The 19708-nt window shown below is 43.4% G+C and overlaps 1 protein-coding gene across 1 annotated transcript; it reads right to left on the bottom strand.

Annotated features, from left to right (window-relative positions):
- Positions 1–5703: 5703 nt before the first annotated feature.
- LOC116953689 (protein MAL2-like) lies at positions 5704–19482 on the bottom strand. The gene is made up of 4 exons (XM_032974065.2): positions 17712–19482; positions 14919–15092; positions 14260–14379; positions 5704–13181 (listed from the first exon to the last, which is right to left on the bottom strand). The coding sequence occupies exons 1-4, from the start codon at positions 17808–17810 to the stop codon at positions 13047–13049; spliced, it is 528 nt and encodes a 175-aa protein (XP_032829956.1). The 5' UTR covers positions 17811–19482; the 3' UTR covers positions 5704–13046.
- Between the last annotated feature and the right edge of the window lie 226 nt (positions 19483–19708).

Consider the following 19708-nt stretch of genomic DNA (forward strand, 5'->3'; position numbering starts at 1 on the left):
AGATCACTCTGACTTGAGTTTATTTGGTTATTTGAGAAGTCTGATGTTTCCACTGCTGCACTGTGGTTGGACTCGGAGCCGGAATAGTAAAATCTGGGTCACATTCCTGGGAATTAATCGCCGCTTAAACTTGTCCCCAGCCGCCTTCATCAGGTCAATATCGTCGTGAGAAGTTATCACGCTGGCAATCTGTGCACGCAACGTGTACATTTCCAAATGATCGTGCAGAATTATATATACGGACCCCACACTAATGCCTCAGGTATCACTGCTGTCTTTCAAAACCATGTCTCCCACAGCCAGTATGATTGTCTCACTCATCACAGTCGCAGGCTTTCCTGACCTGGGCTCATCTTCAAGAGCCTTTCTGCTCCGACGAAATTCTGCAGCATACATTCTATTTCGCGCAGTGGTTCATTGACCTCATACACTTTCAAACGGCATTCAAACAATCCTTTGGTTCGGTATTCTAAAGTGTAAAATATGCAAAGACAGCATGTTGCTTGATTTTCTGTTTTTGAAGATCCGCCATGTTAAACCACTGCTGGTTGAAGGCCTCCCCCATGCTGTTTTCATCATCGGGGTTGTTTCACCATAATTCAACTCTCTGGTCAGTGTGGGTTGGTGAAGTGGGTGACATGACCGGTTCAGATATCACTTTCCGCTGATGTTAGCCATGGCCAGGCTTCGAACGCAGGCCATTGGGTTCTTCCCCAGCACCTCAGATTAACGCGGTTGATTAAGTACGGTGCGAAAGAAGTTCAACATACATACATAGCAGCATAGCACTATAACTCCTGTGTCACCACTGCACCTTGCAATAGACGAAGTATAAATACTCTTAAGGGACAAATCAACCAATAATATTTTGCCCTGAGAGTTTGAGTATCATCAACGTGTACTATAAGTAGCTGCTTCATGCAGCCCCAATTATCACAATTGGCTGTGTACGGTGTCAAAGAAGTTCAAAATACATACATTGCTAATGGTTGCTGACATCTCATCTTCTATGAGTTTTTGTACCGCTTACATTTATAATTAGAGCTCCATATTCAAGAATGTTCGCAACATACTGTGGCTTCGTTGCTCCTCTCCTAGACAGAACAAAAACATAGTGTGTGTTATTTGTGTTGTGTTTTGCAGTTGTAGGGAAATAAGATATATTGTCGTTATTTGACTGGTGTTGTTAGTTCACTTAAAGCATTGGGAAATTCCTCAAAAATGCTGTCCCGCATTATTGCCATCAGGCCTTGAAGGAGGGAAAGATATCTTCAAAATAAAGGTGAATGTTACCATTAGTTAATATTTAACTTATCGTTTGCACATTTTGGTGAGGTAGCATTGATAGAAAGTGTCGTAACTCAATGTCACATGCCATGCAAATTCATTTTAGATTTCAACCACACACTATTGAGCGCTCTGTTTATTGTTCGAGAGATTAAAAAAAGTTAATGTGATTTCAGCATAAGAGTTTAAAAGGGCGTATACTAGGCTTAAAAGTATTGGCATATACCAGGCTTAAAAGTATGGGCGTATACCAAGCCGTTAAGTATTCCCCACGCTCACTTTTAACGCATGCGCTTTAAACAAGTAGCTGCTGTGATTCGCTGGAAGGAGTGACTTTTAAACTACCTTGCAAAGCAAACATTCTCCCACAAATATTGCACAATGTGGTCCGTCAAAGCTGTAAATAAGGCATAATGGACGTTTGCATTTTGTGTGTGTCATTCTTCAAAATAACTGAGGCTGTTTGGAAACCTCAATGTAACCTGCCAATTTTTTGAAAGCCAGTGAGTTATGCAACATCCTACAGACATGTACAACTACTCAGGGATACGATCTACAAATCACGAAGTGACAAATGAAAATTGTGGGTGGAACGGTGGCGCACTGGTTAATGCACCTCCGATTTGCATGGGTTGGCTGCGTATGGTGTGAAAGAAGTTCGGCATACACACATAGTGGGCCGTGCGAGGAACCCGATGACCTCAGTTTGGTGCTACGGTGGCGAGATGTTAACCTCCTTGCCAGGTATGCTGCAGGGCGTGGGTTCGATCCCGACCCTGGCGCCTGTATATATGGAGTTTCCATGTTCTCTCCGTGGTCGCGTGGTTTTCTCCGGGTCCTCCGGTTTTTCCCTCCACATTTAGGGACATTTGCTGAAGAGTAGTTGGTTGCTATACATTTCCACATGATAAGCCACTTCGATGGGCTCTCATTTGTGGCCAGGTTGCTTCTGCAAAACGACTGTATAGTTCAGTGGGCCTTCCCTGGTAAAGTAAAAGTTTAATTTTATTTTAATTTAAAACTTTTTTTAATAAGAATCCTGGCCAGGGCTAACAACATTGGCAAATGATATCTGAACCAGTCCAGGGGTCAACCACCTTCACCAACCGACACTGGCCAGCTTACTGAAGTATGGTCAAACATCCCCCATTCACCAATACGGTGTGGCAAGGCATTCATCCAACAGTGGATTGACAAAAGGACTGTAAATTATAACTATTTTATTCTTGAAATATTGGTACAAATATGCCATACACAGTGTATTTAAACAAATATACTTTTTCGTACTACAAACATTAAGGTCATGGCTTCACAGGAATATAATGTCATAAGGTGAACATTACGCCAATGTAATTATTCCACTGGCAAAGCAGTTGTGGAGGGACCCATGTTTGTGGTATCAAATGATAGTGTTTAATAATTCAGCACTGACACATCACGCTCGAACGCAGTACTTTGTAACCACTGGTGCGACGATTGTTTCAGTGTCTAATACAAAGCCAACGTGACAAACGCCAGCTTTTTGGTTGTTTTAAATTTTTATTTGTTTCCGTTGTCAAAAAAACATGGTACCTTTGCTAACAATTCACATCATTGTTTCGTTGGTCTCAAGAGTCGATTGATGGGAACCCACAGGGATGGTTTTATGTTTCGTGCACTCGTTTGGAGGGGGGTGGGGGAAGGGGATGGGGGTGAGAAGGGGGGTAGAGGTGAGGTAGCTGGGGGGGGGGGGGTGATCTTATATGGGTGGGGAGCGGTAGTGTAGTGGTTAGCGCGCTGCGCTCACGGCCAGCACCAGTGACGATTATCTGAACCGGTCCTGGGCCTCCCCTAGGTCGATTCAGCCTCAAATGAGTACCTGCTGCGGAGTGTAAACATTGCAACTGGGGAGACAAAGGCGGCCGGGCGTGGTGCTGGCCACCCACCCCCTCGTGTACCGTTCCGGCCTTCATAGGTGCTCGCTAACAGCACTTGCCCCTCCAGTTTGTTAAGGCTATACGGGGGATCTTTGTGTTTTATCTTATACGGGAAGCGGGGGGGGGGGGTCTATATTCCTAGAGGTTTGGGTGTGGGGCACAGATTACGATTATTCTGGTGACACCAGCTTTTAACAATAAGAATGGACAGCAGAGTCGATGTATAGCCACATAATTTATATTGAAGCGTGAAACAATGATGGGATAGATTATTAACCCCCCCCCCCCCACACACCTCTCTCTACCCAGCACTATAAATGGGTACAGTCGGCAGGTCACATGTGGTGGGATATATGGTGGGTACTACTACCTCTTACAAAACATCAGCGAGCGTGGAAGAGTAGACCAAATACCCTACTCGGGTGCTCAAGACCAGGGGTCCCCAACCCGCGGACCGGTAACCGGTCCGTGGCCTGTTAGGAGCCGGGCCGCACAACAGCAGCAGCAGCAGGAGGTGAGAGCGGTGAGTCCGCACGTGGAACCAGCCCCCATTATTTTATTATTCACCCGCGCCTCTTTCCCGCACTGCGCACTCGTCTCAGTCACAGTTGTGATAAGCCCACAAGCTAACCCGAGCCAAAATGAGTAAAAAAATAAGTAATGTTTAAAAAAAACTTTTTAAAAAACACGCTTTCATGAAATGCACCGTACAGTCACATAGGCACTTTAAGATGTTTTCTTGTTCGTGTTTTTGTTTTTTTGTTTGTTGCGGTTGCACCCGATTCAAGAGCCGAATGGCTCACAGGGCTATACCAAATAAATGGAACTATGAACTAACTCGTAATGGCAGAACTCCACGACTCCAGGAAGTGGCCCCGAAGCTTGCCATAACGTAAGGGGACCGTGGTGATTTACAGCCAACGTCAGTTGAGCGTGGACAATTAGACCCAAGCCGAAACATAAGATATAAAAAAGAATGTTTAAAAATATATATAAAAAATTATGATAGAATATAGTATTGTTATCAGTATGACATAAGTATACCAAGTTTGTAGTCGATGCCCCATTGGGAAGTGGGTTAAAATTGAGTTACAAGATTTGAGGATACAACAGACAGAGTGAGTTAATAAAAAGCGTTTAAATAATAATAATAAACGTCGCTGGAGAGCTTCTTTGAATAGGGGGAAAGACCCAATGATGACCCCCCCCCCCCCGGTCCGTGAAACCAGCTTGGGGACTGCTGCTCGAGAGGGAGGGGCTCCATCTGAACCTTCTAACTTTGTAAGCAATTATTATCCAACGCAAACAATTGATCCATAGTCTACACAAAGCATCCATGTATTTCATTTTCAATTAAGCTGCTTGATAAATGGCTTGAAACTCAGCTCCAAGAGACCTCTGGGGCTGAGGTGAGTAAATCATTAACGTTTTTATTAACACTAAATACTTTCATTTTATACGGCATCCTGTTCCCACAGAATCCCACTTTAGCGTGCTGCTCATTGTGGGTTGATGATGTGGCGGTTTCCCAGGATCGAACTCAGGTAGCCAGGTTCATAATGTGCCACTGCTCTACCTGACTTTGCATGAATGAGGAAGACATGTAAAGGCACACATTTGTAAAGTGTAAAACCCATTAATCCACGTAACCAGTGGCGTTTGTGATAAGAAGTGGGTAAACCAATTCTGACACTTTATGTAAATCTTGACAAATTCGCTTGATGAAAAAGTTTGCCAAAACTGTTCCCGTAGTAATCAGGCAGGGCTTGGCTGCATTAAGCCCCTGAGCCCCAAGGCAACGATGGCTATACTGTCGTGTACTGATGATGTCTAACAAGGATGAAACCAGTGTACAGTTGTCTCATTGCCCTGCTGCTCTATGAAATAATATGGCGACATTTTGGTTATTTTTTTTAGTTGGTCGTCTAAATTCACGCTATTTGCAAAATTCACGCGGTATGGCGATGTCACCTGCCATGCAAGGCATCATGCCAGGACTGATCCAATGGTCACGGGCACTACTTTTGCAGTATTGTGCCCCATATTTGACATCTACACTCAGTTCGGTAATAATCTTATTCCCTGCAATTACATATATACACACACACACACGCACATACTGTAGACAATACGTTCGTGTGTTAAAGACGAGCCCACGTGTTTTTTTTGCGTTTTTAACTCACACTAAGGTGTGTATGTGTCAATATGTGGCCTCCCAAATATGTTCGAAAGTCCTCATTGAGGAAACGTATCCTGATCCCTGGCAAAATGGATTTGTTTAAATGCACAGTCAATTCTGCCCCCCACCACTTTCTCTGACGAGTCCCCTGTGCCTGATACCGCCAATGCCCCAGTAATTCCGTCTGGAACGTCAGCATGTTGCAATGTATGATGTGAGGGAAGACGTGGAATAAAACTTTTTATTTAAAAAAAAATTACACAGTACAACATAAATTCACATATAAATACATGCCTAGATGGAGTCAAACCGGATTTAAAAAAAAAAAATGTATCCAAACAACCATAGAAAATTATTTGACATGCATGAACAATGCGGAACAACAGCATCCACTACATACCGCGGTTTATTTTATAGATTTAAGTATGTTTAACACGTAGGCTTTCGCGACCAATATTATTCATAATAAAGGTTTTTGGGTTAGATCGCGTTTATTTATAAATGTGTCGTAACCCTCCACCACCCGACACGGCCAATCAGCAAAAAAAGTGTCACGTTGACAAAAGACAAATAATTCACTACTTCAGCCCACCGGTGTGTTGAAGAGTTAATCCACATTTACAGTTTGAGTACGACGTTTCGCTGGTAAATACTTCCAGCATCATCGGGCAATTCGCCAGATTCTGGCGAATTGCCCGATGATGCTGGAAGTATTTACCAGCGAAACGTCGTACTCAAACTGTAAATGTGGATTAACTCTTCAACACACCGGTGGGCTGAAGTAGTGAATTATTTGTCTTTTGTCAACGTGACACTTTTTTTGCTGATTGGCCGTGTCGGGTGGTGGAGGGTTACGACACATTTATAAATAAACGCGATCTAACCCAAAAACCTTTATTATGAATAGATTTAAGTATGCGAGGCATTTCGAAACTGTTCAAAGAGTCGCAGGGGTCGACAAATGGAACGCGACGTCGGTCCGCGTTACGTTTATGGTCACAATCGCGGGTTTTTTTTTTGTTTAAACCGTGTAAATGTGTATGGTTGATGGTGACGGAAAAAAATTGATTTGTGGCGCAAGATTAGAATGCCTGGGGGCCGGCATCGGTGAAACCCGACTGGAGGTGATTTCTCGATTATCTGGGGGCAGGACTCGGCAAGCTGTGGCTCCGGACCCGACTTGCGGCTTTCGTGACGTTATTCACGCGCATCACGGCTCTTGAAATATTGGGGGGGAGGGGGGGTTTCGTTTGTTTTTACTGAATTATTAAACAAACAACGTCTCGTCTTGTTATTTCGGTTGTGGAACCCCTGATCTGGGGTAATGGCAGGGGAAACAGCCTGGATAAAACAAAAGCACAGCAAATGCATACACACATGCATGTGTTCTCTTATGTCGGTGTACTGCATGCTTTAACAAATGTATAATGCTGTTGCTGTGTTATTTTGCTATTGGCAAGAATATATTTGGTCACAGCATAGCATGTTCCTCTCTCATATAAATGACTCCGAAAGCACTTATTTAAACTGGAAACAAATGTTGATTTAAAAGCTTTCGTGACTGCAGGGATCCATATTGTTGGTTCTTTCGGTAAAGTCACGTAGAAGGGAAACAATAAAATAATAGAAATATAAAACAATAAAATTCTCACATATGTATTTAAGGTCGGCTGTAAAACCATATGTATTGTGTCGCTCTGTAGAATGCGGGTGAAGATAGAAGATGTGTGATCTATTATTATTATTGTTAATTCAAATGTTTACTTGCCGGAACGTCTGTGCCCATGTGGCCACCAACCCACAGACTCAAAAAACAAATACATAATGTTTCATCAGAGCATGTGTGATAGGCAAAAATAGCACAGTTAATCGAGAGGTATCTTTCGTTTATTGAGCCAGCTCACTGCTTTTAATGCAACACGATAGGCCAGTTCAGATCTTTATGGACCAATAGATACAGAATTTTTCTGGTAAAAAGAAAAACTTTTTAATTACAATAAGATTTTGATTTAAAGCTTTCGTGACTGCAGGTATTCATATTCTTGGTTATTTCGGTAAAGTCACGTAGAAGGGAAACAATAAAATAATAAAAATATGAAACAATAAAAAATTATCACGACGTTTCGACTGCAACACAAGCAATCATCATCAGGTGTGAAAACCACAAATTTTCTTGCTGTGGTTTTCACACCTGATGATGATTGCTTGTGTTGCAGTCGAAACGTCGTGAGAATTTTTATTGTTTTATTATTTTATTGTTTCCCTTCTACGTGGTGACTTTACCGAAAGAACCAATAACATTGCCAAGGTCGTGCAGTGGCACAGTCATTATTCAGGCACTGCGCTATGAGCTCAGCAATCTGAGCATGATTTCCAACCATGGCTATAGCATCACCAACCAAACATTAACCAAGGGCGGTGAAGTACGGTCAAACAACCCTTGTGACTAACAGAGTGTGGGGAGGCCTTCAGCAGAGGATTGACAAATGGGCTGTAACAGCAACATTTCACAATAAGCTTAATGGAATTATTGTAAATACAAGTTTTCAGAAGAACAATCCTTCCTTGGCCAAAAAGCATAGTGCAAAGCATAGTGCAGAGCAGTGCTTGATAGTTACTGCCTGCCTTAGACAATCTATTATTCGACTACTGTACTTGTGCTAAGCTCTCTGTATCAGTGGTTGAAACTGATGTCACATCACCAGACCAACTGATCACACAAGATGCATTGCAAAGCACGTCCTGCGCAGCAGGCATGCAAAAAAACTCATTTGCACAATGACGATTGTGATGCAATAATTCACCATTCCTGTACAACGGGATGGGGAACTTACGGCTTGGGTTGCCACCTTTTCCACAGATCAAATCCAGACATATTTCTCAGTCTCAGTTTGCCACCTGTGTGGGTTTGACACGGACAGGTGGTAACCCTACCTGTGGCCCTCGAGTCATAGCCGCCCGTGCGACTTCATTTCCTATGGTAGGCAGCCACACGACGCCTACCACTTTAAAAACGGCCCTAAAGCAACAACAAAAAAACAACTACTCAGTCTGTACGTATGTATGTTTAACTTCTTTCGCACCGTACGTAGCCAACCGTGCTAATCGGAGTTGCTGGGGAAGGACAGCAAACTAAACACAAAAAGCAGTTCTGAAGAAATTCGTTTTCAATCTAGATGATTTAAAAGTGCACAGCTCCAGTGGCTTCCTAACATCGGAGGAAAGAGCATTCCAGACGGCCGCAGAAGCGCACACAAAAGCGCGATGCAGTGACCGTCTTTGTTCTATGGCGAGCCAAAAGCGAGGATGAGCGGAGTTCGCGTCATGGTTTATGTTCCTTGACGAGGTCAGCGAGGTATTGTGGTTCATTTGTGGGATGCACTTTGTGTCTACTTGGAGACTGTGACCAGACATCAACGTTTTCCCCGAGAGCAAATCGTGAGCGGGCATGGTGTTATTGTGTTTACTGCGGTAAATGCATTATTATTGTATAACAACAGAGACAGAAAAAGCGTGTTAATGTAGGGTCTGCCAAAAGGTATTTGAAAGTCCTATGCAGTAAGAACAACGTTCCCCACCCCTGCTGTAAGCCGTGGCTAATTCTGGCACTGTACAAACCCAGTTTGGCAACCCAGCAGTACATTCCAAATAAAGCAATACCAACAGACGTAATCTATTTTTTTATATATACCAAGGCCACATTTATATATTTTTACACACGGTGCACTCACTGGGGCGTTGCCCATCCTGGGGTTGAAATCTATCCTGCTTTTCCCAAAATTGTCCTCTTTCTTGAGGCGATAGCTTGTCGTGGGAAAATTATAAGTCTTCTCGGGACATTCATGGTGCCGGCGTCCACTCAAAAAATGCATTAACGTGCAGTTCTCCGCCCTTCTGTTATTCTGAGATATTATTCTTCCCGTGAATTGCCCACTTGTTTTTGTACCTCAAAGGTGGCAACCCAATCTCATCCCCAATGGTGGCCCTGAGCCAATTGTGACAACTCCACGTTTCTATAGAATGGTCAAGTCTCTCCACACAACAACCACTGCTGACTTCCCACAAAGTGGTACCTATTTTATTAACCTCAGAGTAACCCCCCCCCCCCCCCCAAGCCAGGTTTTGTACTCACAACCTTCTCACAATTGCGAGTTGAACATCCTGCCACAATGCCACCCAAGCAGATGGATAAAATAAACAGGGCTTCATTTCAGCCAGGTCTGTTTGGGCCAAGGACCCGGAAAATATTTCGGGACACAGCACATCACATCCAGTATGCATCATGTCATGGCTGCGATTACTAGTTGTGTGCCACTCGCTAGTCCATTGGTGATGCGGAAAATATTTGTTTGATAAATTTAGCACTGAATATAAACACACACATACCGTTAAAGGTGTGCGCGTTAGGTATGAATGCACGTATGTGTGTACGTACGTATGTGTGCGCGCGTGCATGGTTGACACGCCAGTGAGTGTACTGCCACCCACAAGCACGAAAAGGCTAAAACAAAACCTTCGTGCGAGAGCACGCTAGGGCCAATCCGCCTTGCCAATATGATGCACATGGAAAATGGCAGGCCAGGTGTGTTCACGTGAAACAATGCACGCACAGTAAGGCCCACTACACAGAGGACTATGCATGGATCACAGTGGATGCTGCTTGCTCAAGCGAGCACTCCGCCGGTGTTCATCTCCATTGGTGCTCCTGAGCCAGTCGTGGGTCCACTGTCCTGTGGACATGGCCAGATAATTATGCACGGAAAGGCAACTTGTCCACTTTGACTTCAAACAACGTCGTATACCATAAAGAATTAAAGCTTTCGTGACTGCATGAATTACTCAGTGGTTTTTTCGGTAAAGTCACGTATGTGGAAATATCCTAAAATTTCCACATACGTGACTTTACCGAAAAAAAACATTGAGTAACGTCGTATACGCTTTAAAATCCACCACCAAACATCGTTTGGAGAGATCCATCAAGTGAAATATTCCTTAAGGTGCAATGACGCATTGATTAATGGATGAATAATGATTCTTAAGTTCACAATACACGCATCAAATCGTGTCTGTAAGAGTGAATGTTTTTTCCATCCGGATATATTTTGTTTGTAATAGGTTCACGTGTATCCTCCAGCCACGAGAGACCGCTTCAATCACCGCAGTGTAATAAAACCCAATTCTAATCTTGAGTCGCATGGAACATTGCGAGGCAGGCGAATCGTTACAGCCCTACTTATTAGCGAGTTGTGCCAATATAGCCGTGCAAACATGCGCACAAGGGCACGCCGCTGTTGCTTTTCAGCGTGTCATACGAAGTACGCCGCTAAATACACCGCACACGAATGCATGGAAACGTGCACACAAACCATTCTTCCTTAAACCTTTTAGGCACCATTAAATTCCAGCCCGACTGTTTCTATAGGACCTATACAAAGCTGCCTACTGAGCTCAGCATGCCGAAGGCACCTGGTAATATGTATATATGGCTCTTTATAGAAGATGGCTCTTGGCCAACAAAGATCACAAAAACCCACCTGACTTCGACCGCCCTCAACGTCACGGTAGAAAATATGAAAACAACCAGAAGAATGGTGCAATTCACATGTGCAAGGACATTGGTCTTCATAACACCTCAACGCCGATAGAGCTACAAAGTCCCAGGATTTTGGGTTATATCTGAAAAGAAAAGGTCACTTAAAAATACAAAATCAGAACTTATCGTGCAGTAAACGATGTTTCACTTTGATATCGCAATGTGTGGTATGCGGTGTTGGCTGTTTAAAAATATTTTACCATGATGAGGTCAAAGCACCCATTCTTGTCAGATTATAATTGGATTACGCAGATTTTATGGTGTTGTATAATAAATGCAAATTAGAAAGTAGCATTTATGTTTCTATAATAATGTCATACCAAAGTATGACTTTATAGACTGTGTAAATTACTTTTGTAAATTACTTTCGCAAGCAAACACCATCACTGTGTTAAATAATAGCAAATATAACCCTTTGTCAGTCCACTGCTGGATGAAGGCCTCCCCACGCTATTGGCTTCTTTGACCATATTTTAACACCGTTATCTGCATGGGATGGTGAAGGAAGGATACCCAGGCCTGGTTCAGATTATCACCTGCCACCAATGTCAGCAGTGGACCGGAATCAAATACTGTACCTCGTCTCCAAGGACAACCATTTTGAGTCAACTCGAGTTTACCTGAACTGAAAGGACAATCTCATTTGGTAAAAAAAAAGTGGTGTTACCATGATTTTCCAATACGGGAGCTGGGCAGGTCTTTCCCCAGAAATAAGTAAGGCTTTCCCATAAATTATTGCGAGTAGAAGGTCAAGACCACCTTGTTGACAAAATTTAATATTTAATGTTGAGTATAAAAAGTCAAAAGAGGAATATCTGCTCAGCCCGAACTCTGACATAGGTAATTCAACTTAGCCTGTAAAGCGAAATGATAAACTATTATATTTTTTTACAAGGTAAGGCCCACTGAGCTATCTAGCTCTTTTTCATAAGCGACCCGACCATAAATTAGAGCTCAACAAAGTGGCTTATCACGTGGAAATGTATAGCAGGCAAATACTCTAAACGCATGATTAAGTGAAAGCGGTAAAAACTCAGGTCGCCGGGTTTAGAGCACTCGGTGCACGAATCATTGCATGACCACTCCCTCTCTATGCTTAACCAACAGGGAACCAAGGGCTTAACGTGCATGCCAGGACATAGTACCCAAGTGCAAAGGTTTGTTTAGATGAATGGCAGTGTTATGCAAGCCCAATATCAGAGGAAGGAGAATTTGCTGGAAACCAATGCATATAGCAATTATGTAATTGGAAAAAAATGATTGTTAAATATATATTTCCGTGCGACATGTGTTAAGGTACTGAGGGGTTTGACATCAGCTGCCTTTAAAAGCGACTAATTATTAAAAAGTTCATGAAAATCTTAGATTTTGGCAGTCAGTGCCATTCGTGCACATTAACCATTTTTCACACGCGGCTACAGCGATTGAACATCATAAGGGGGCAGAGTAGTAGCACATTGGTTCGCAACGCTGCACTGAACTCCAGCCTCCCGAGCTCAATTCCTGGCCATAGCTACCAACATCAGTAGCGGGTGATATCTGAACTGGGCCTGCCCCCCACCCTCTACACCAACCAGCAGTGACCAAATGCAGTGAAGTGTGTTCAAGACAAATCAACGTGCTGGCAGTTCACGAAGAAACCATCACCCAGCAGTATATTCACGCAGGAATGTACTTTTTTTTTTAAACCCCTCCGAAACACGAGCGGAATTCACCGATAAGGAACACAGTTCTAACTGTGCAGGAATTTCAGAAGGCAGTGGGTCGAGTGGGATTTGTTAGCAGGGACCTCTGTGCGATGCTTTGAGGGAGCCTTGGTGGAGAGTTTTCTCAGTCCCTGTGCCAAGGACAGAGAGGAGAGCACCCTTGAGTCTGAGTGTTTGGGAGAGGTGGCTGCTGAGAAGTGTCGCGGTAGAAGAGAGTTATCTTGACAGCAGCAGCAGAAAGATGGTGATCGGGCACACCTAATGGGCGAGACTGTGATTAATTACGCGGCAAGAGTTTCCGAACTTCCTACAAGATTGTCAATGGAAATTAACCAAAGGTAGAGTTTATCCGCCGTTTGTGAGCGTCACGGCTTGTCGGGGCTCTCCGAGGCTTGACTCGCCGCTTTAATCGCGCCAGTGCCTGCCGTTGTGTCTTTCCACCTCTTGAGGCTGATGAGGAAACTGAAGCCGTAGAGTGTCACCACCGCAAATATAAAAACCTGTGCAAAAGAAAACGGCAACATGAACACAGCATTAACCCCCCCTCCCCGCTACACACAAAAAAATGTCGCATTCAAATATACATCACTTCGTATGTCCCAACCGTTACATATCCGCCCTGGCCAAATTTGCCACCCACACTCGGTGCAGTATTTATCCGTGGCGAGACTATAATATGTGGGTAATGTTACCCCGTGAACATTCACCCCGATAAAAGGTAACAGTACATAATTTTTTTCCAATGTGTAAAGCGATCTGCATTGAATTTTTGTCATCGATATTTATAACGTAGATAAGCATGACAATGTTTTTTTTTGTTATCAGGGTTGCTAAGTACAGGTCAACATGGCTCAAAAGATTAAGCGCCCAGCAACAAACAGCACTATTGCAGTTGTCATAGATAAGAGTCAGAGTAATATGTTTCTTGAATGGAACAAGTCTACAGCAACTTTGGAAAAGAGACAATGGGAAGGAATTACAAAGTTGAGCAGTGTAAGGAAAGGAGCAGAGAGAGAGAGAGAAGTGTTTGGCTGACGATGTTGATGTTGACTTCTCCAAGACGGAGGTTCTCTGCAAGCCATCTGGCTACCATGAGAGATTCGTTCATGAGGCTATCCACATATACAAACACAGAGACAATTTCAACCGAGAAGATGGATTCTGGCTGAGCAATCATTGGAAGGATGTGATAAACCATTTCGGGTCTTAATTAATTGTTCACGCTTACGATGGCTTTCAGACCGCATCCATTATTTTCGTCTCCCCCCTCCTCTTTCCGAACATAGATGGACTCTTCCATCTGAATAACTGTCAAATCGCTCTCCGTGGTGCTAACGTTAAAAAACGCCACTTTTTTCAAATTTTCTTGCTGTGGTTTTCACACCTGATGATGATTATTGTGTTGCAGTCGAAACGTCGTGAGAATTTCATAGTTTTTATTTTTATTATTTTATTGTTTCCCTTCTACGTGACTTTACCGAAAGAACAAAGAATATGCATCCCTGCAGTCACGAAAGCTTTAAATCAAAAGATGTTGATGTCCTTTAAACTAAGATAATGTACTAAGGAGATACTTACGGTTGCTGCGGTATTGAGCCTCAATCGTAAATCTTGTGAGCTCCCCGATGCAGTGAAATTCGCCTGCAGAGTTGCTGCACTGAAGTACAGAGCAAAAGCTGCACCGTAATAGGCCGTCTCCTGCACGAGACACGTGACAACAATGTCAGATTCAGTATTGTGCCAATCACTCGACAGCCGACTAATTCCACAAAAAAAAGAGTATTTGTCTTAAACCATTGTGAATATATACTCTTGCAAAATAATGTTCAGGCCTGCGGGCTTTTGTCAATCTACTGCTGGATGAAGGCCTCCGCACTCGGGTTGCCACCTCTGGAGTACAAAACACCGGGACATGTCATGGGAAAAATAATATCTCACAATACCAAACGTAGGGAGAACTACATGTACAGTAAACGTATTCACATTTTCCTACTTAGTTGGAAATAATAAAAAAACAATTATTTCAAACAATAAATACCAATCAACCTGAGTTTCCAATTGTAATTACACAAAACACTTAATTACATGACAGTAGGAGCGCAGTCTGGTTGAATTGGCGTTCGTAACCGCAAAAAAAAACTCTCAACAATTAAAATTGTCGGGACTATCTTGCGACTCCTGACACCGTCATCATCTGTAAACTGGGTGAGTGAAGTGCGAGAAGGCGAATCGCTCACCAGGCAAACCCACGCGATCGTCTGCTCGGGGATGGCCAGCAGATAGAGGGTGAGCTGTGCCATGGAGCACAGGAAGACGGTCACCGACACGAACATGACCCAGCCCTGGCTAAGCCGAGCTTCGTGTGGGATCCCAGTGCCCGCTACGAGCAAGCACACCAGCAAACCTAGCACCTGCATGAAAACCAGCGTTAGTTCTTTTCTTTCTGCCGCTCATTTTTTCTGTGTATTGTTTCAAGCCACGATCTCGTTCAAGGGCTCTAGGATGCCTCTGGGACTCTCATTGTTGCTGCCCTGGCTGCCCCCCCCCCACCGCCCCGTACCCGTGGATCACCTGGGGTTCGTTGGTGCTGCCCTGGCTGCCCAGGCCCGCCCATAAATGCCCTGGGACTCGTTGATCCTGCCCCAGATACCTCTGAGAATGATCATCATTGATGCTTAGCCTTGGTTCCTCAATCTCTGGTTGTGCCACATTGTTGCACTCGCACCTCTCTCTCAGATTTCCTTGGCTTGACACCCGCCACGCCTACCACCTTCTTCTGCTCTTACTCAGTTTCTTCTCTGCCTCTTGAGATGCGGTTGCATTTAGACACAGTATCAGTCAAAATAATTGTTTTTGTAGGTGTTTATGAAATCTTAGCTCCTTTAAGCGAGTGGAGATGACATTTAATTTCCAAGGATCGTTAGGATTCCTGTAATTTTTTGTTTTTGTAAGGCACAACTTTGCGTATATGTTCTCTTGCAAGCGCTGTCAAAAAGCCAAAATATCACCATTTTTCAATGCAGTATTGGACTGCACTCCTCACCATTGGTGGCCCAATATTATGGTAATTTAAAGGGGTTGATAATCCACATTCCTACACTTCGAGAGGACAGTGACAAAGCAAGACATTGTGGAACCCAAATGAACGATGGGCTTTGCAAATTCCGAACAAGGTCATTGCGTGGTTGATGAAGCCAGATGGGGAATCCAGGACTGCCCAAGCTGTGAATGCGGACAGGTCCAGATTATGACAAATTGTGGTGGAGGAGGGGGGAGGAAGGGGAGGAGGAGGGAGTAAGATTGCCCTATGACTCGACTGGATGGAGGACAGAGCACTGAACAATGCAGACGACGTACTGTCGTCACCTGGCTCGGCCAAGTCGCATACACTAGAAGAATTCCCAACCGGGATTTGAACTCTCGATCTACCGCCTATCATTCGAACGTCCTTGCCATCGTGTCATTGGTGTCACTCGGAGGAATGTTGGCGTGGGGCCCATCAGTTCATCTGCGCAAATACTGCCTGTGCGAGCCCCTGCAAGGCCTATTGTGATGGTTAGTTACAAACAAATATGGTCGGTGTTAAAACTACAAATGTTCAGTGATAAAATAGGAGTGATTATATATTTACAGTGTAGGTTTATAATCCAGCTTTGTAAACGCTGTAGCTATTGCTCTGTGTGCTGTAACTTTGTGCCATATACTTATACGAACACATAGCAGAGCCTAATGATCAGTGTTTAAACATGTCCTTACAATTGGCCCTAAACTCTTGAATGTTGGGATTATCAATGAATTACACAAAAGGAGAAAGGGGATCTGTCGCAGCTCGTGTATCACACACTTTCAGATTAAAGATATGTGTTTCATTGCCACTTGCAAAATAACAAATATCTCATGTTAACTACCTCGCATGGTATACAGGTTGTCGTGAGTTCGATCCCGACCCTGATGCCTACTGTATTTTTGAAGTTTGCATGTTCTCCCTGTGTTCACGTGGATCTTTCTCTGAGTCCTCCAGTTTTTCCCTCCAAATTTAGAAACGTGCGTTTAGAGTATTTGCCTGCTATAAATTTGCACGTGATACGCCACTTTCTGGAGCTATAATTTGTGGCCAGGTCGCTTCTGAAAAGAGCTATATAGCTCAGTGGGCCGTACCTGGTAAAATAAAAAGAAAAATGGTTTCGTATTTATCGTGGCCAGTGATATAGACTCCGCCACATAGCTACCATTGCTTCCTTACTTCTACAAGATCCAGCAACTGTCGCGCAGCGAACAGCTGACCTTCAACGACCGCTCATGCAATCTCCTGCCAGCTGGGCTTTATAGGTCTTCCCCCTTGGCCGCTGATTTATCGGTGTCACTGCAGTGCCCGTCTCGGTAAGCTGCCCTCCCCCGTTCTGTACCATTGTCCCACTCGTCCTTTCAAAGAACTCAATACAGGAGAACACCTCTTACCAGCGACCTTATTGCCCGAGAATCCTATTATCCATGGCAGCTCTTGCAACCGTGAAACGACTATTATCAGCGACCCTAGCATCCAATTAGCTGGGCATTTCGCCCGTCGATAAGTGGAGTACATTCGCGGGTAACCCGTGGATAACAGGCACCTCCGCCAGCCCACAATGCTGCGGATCAGTGGCGTTCTCCTTCACGACTGCAATACCCCGTGAGACATTCAAATGTTGATTTGGCAACTTGTTTCGAAATAAGAAACCGTCCTGCATCGCATTGTCACCAACTACTGCGCTGTATATAACTTGACATTTTGCACGAATTAGTGGTGTAAACACGTTTGCTATGCACACTGATTAGACCTATACTGCAGATGTACTGGAATTCTATTGGGAGGATTTTTTGTAATTGTAACATATTCTATGACAATAAAAGGCACAACTGCACGATTTACTGTTTGTATAAAAAATTAGATTTTAGTATCAAACGCTCAAATATATAAAACAATACCTATTTACTTAAAGAAACAGGATTTCAATTCAACACATTATAATGCTTCTGAGGTGCGTGCTTACCAGTTGTGGGATAATAACCAGTCCTGAAGTCCTTCGGAATAACTCATTTGTGCCAAGAGGCAGCTTAGGAGACACGGAAATCGAAAATGGAAGCAACATATTTGCAAACTTATTTATGTCAAACGCCAAAAAATAGGTTTGCTAAAGTTATGTCAGATTGACTTGCAAAGAGAGAGAGAGAGAAATCTTGGATCACGAAGAATTGACGGAGTCGAGTAAAACAATTTTCTGGGCGGAGGTGGAATTTAAACGTATGGCAACAGATTCGACAACTCACAGGGGCAAAGCCACACGTAGGAGCCATGGCCACAGAAAAAAAAAATTGGTACAGTTTCCGTTCCAAAAAAACCACACTCTTCCCCACATGACCTTCTATGTGTGGACTGTACTTGCTTGCATAATGTGAAAACAATACAGGTATTCACAATTTCCCCTGGAAAACAGCAATGAGGTAAGAAACGATTGCCCTCCCCCCCCAAAAAAAAAATCAGTTGTACAATAATGGAAAGTCTATATGCTACGAAGGGAATTTACAAATTAGAGATTAAACATCGGGCAGCACAAATACAGGGTGGGGGAGGCTTGGGGATATGATCATTAAAAGGTGCATGCAGGATGCGATATTTTAACACAGCGTCGAATAATTTCTGCAACACATTGAGATTTGTCCGGTACTGTTTTTGTACAGGAAGGCAAAAGATTGTGGTCTAATGCCACACACAACGTACACATCCATGGTGCTGTCAGCACGGAGGAAGGAACTAATATCAAAAATGCAAACCTGGACAAGCTTAGTAACCATTTCATGATCTGTGAACCCACCAGTAAGTATTCAACAGTAAATAACATTGTGGCATGCAAGTTAAAGTATAAATTAATAATTCATTATTTTTGACTATGTCAATCAGCTGCTGTAGTGAAGGCCTCCCCATGCCATGCTAAACCACATTGGTTTGGTGGAGAGGCGGGAGAGTGAGGACTGGCTCCAATACCATGATTTGCCACCGATGCCATCTCTGGCCGGAAATAGACCGAGAGTTGCCGGATAACCGCTGTGACGCTACTCCCCTCCCAGATTAAGTGTATGCCAGCTTAACTTTCCAGCACAGTATAATAACCACAATGAGTGCTGACAAATACCATTTTTTTTAGCAATACAACTTTATTAGGGTGTGAATAGTGTTTACTCCCATGCCTATTTAATTATCATGAGTCACTCCCATTTTATATATTACCATGATTATTTAAACCTGATAATGATATAATTGATTCACGCACAGGGGCAGGGATTTAAGTGGACTCTAACGATAGCGCAAACTTATTTTTGTATACTATTGTCAAGCTTCTTTGGTTCTTTCGGTAAAGTCACGTAGAATGAGAATAAAATAATAAATTGATAAAATAAAATAACACAATAATATTCTCACGACGTTTCGGCCACAACACAAGCGGCCTTCATCAGGTGAAGGGACGAGACTGTCTGGTAGGACAGCGCTGGAGTGAAAGAGCCACGTTCAGATCACGGCCTTTAAGCTGTGTGAGAGGAACAAAGCGCCTTGACAAAGGAATTAGCATATAATTTAGCATTGAAATGGCTGAATGATTAGCTTGTGACTGGTCACAGAAATAGCTATGTTAAAAGTTAAAGCATACACATCCGCAGAGGCACCCCTTGATAAAGGAATTAGCATAGAATTTAGCATTGAAATAGCTAAGTTAAAGCATACACATCCGCAAAGGCACCCCTTGACAATGGAATTAGCATATAATTTAGCATTGAAATAGCTGAGTGATTAGCTTGTAACTGCTCACAGAAATAGCTACGTTAAAGTCAGAGCATACACATTCACCGAGGCACTTAGTACAAATCAAACAGGAGAATTTAGCATTGAAATAACTAGGCGAATTTAGCATTGAAATAACTGAGTGATTAGCTAGTGACTGGTCACAGAAATGACTATGTTGAAGTCCAGGCCTACACAGATGTGTAGGCCTTG

The sequence above is a fragment of the Petromyzon marinus genome, chromosome 3, assembly GCF_048934315.1.
Source record: "Petromyzon marinus isolate PM22_M1 ecotype Great Lakes invasive population chromosome 3, UKy_Petmar_22M1.pri1.0, whole genome shotgun sequence".
Taxonomy (NCBI): domain Eukaryota; kingdom Metazoa; phylum Chordata; class Hyperoartia; order Petromyzontiformes; family Petromyzontidae; genus Petromyzon; species Petromyzon marinus.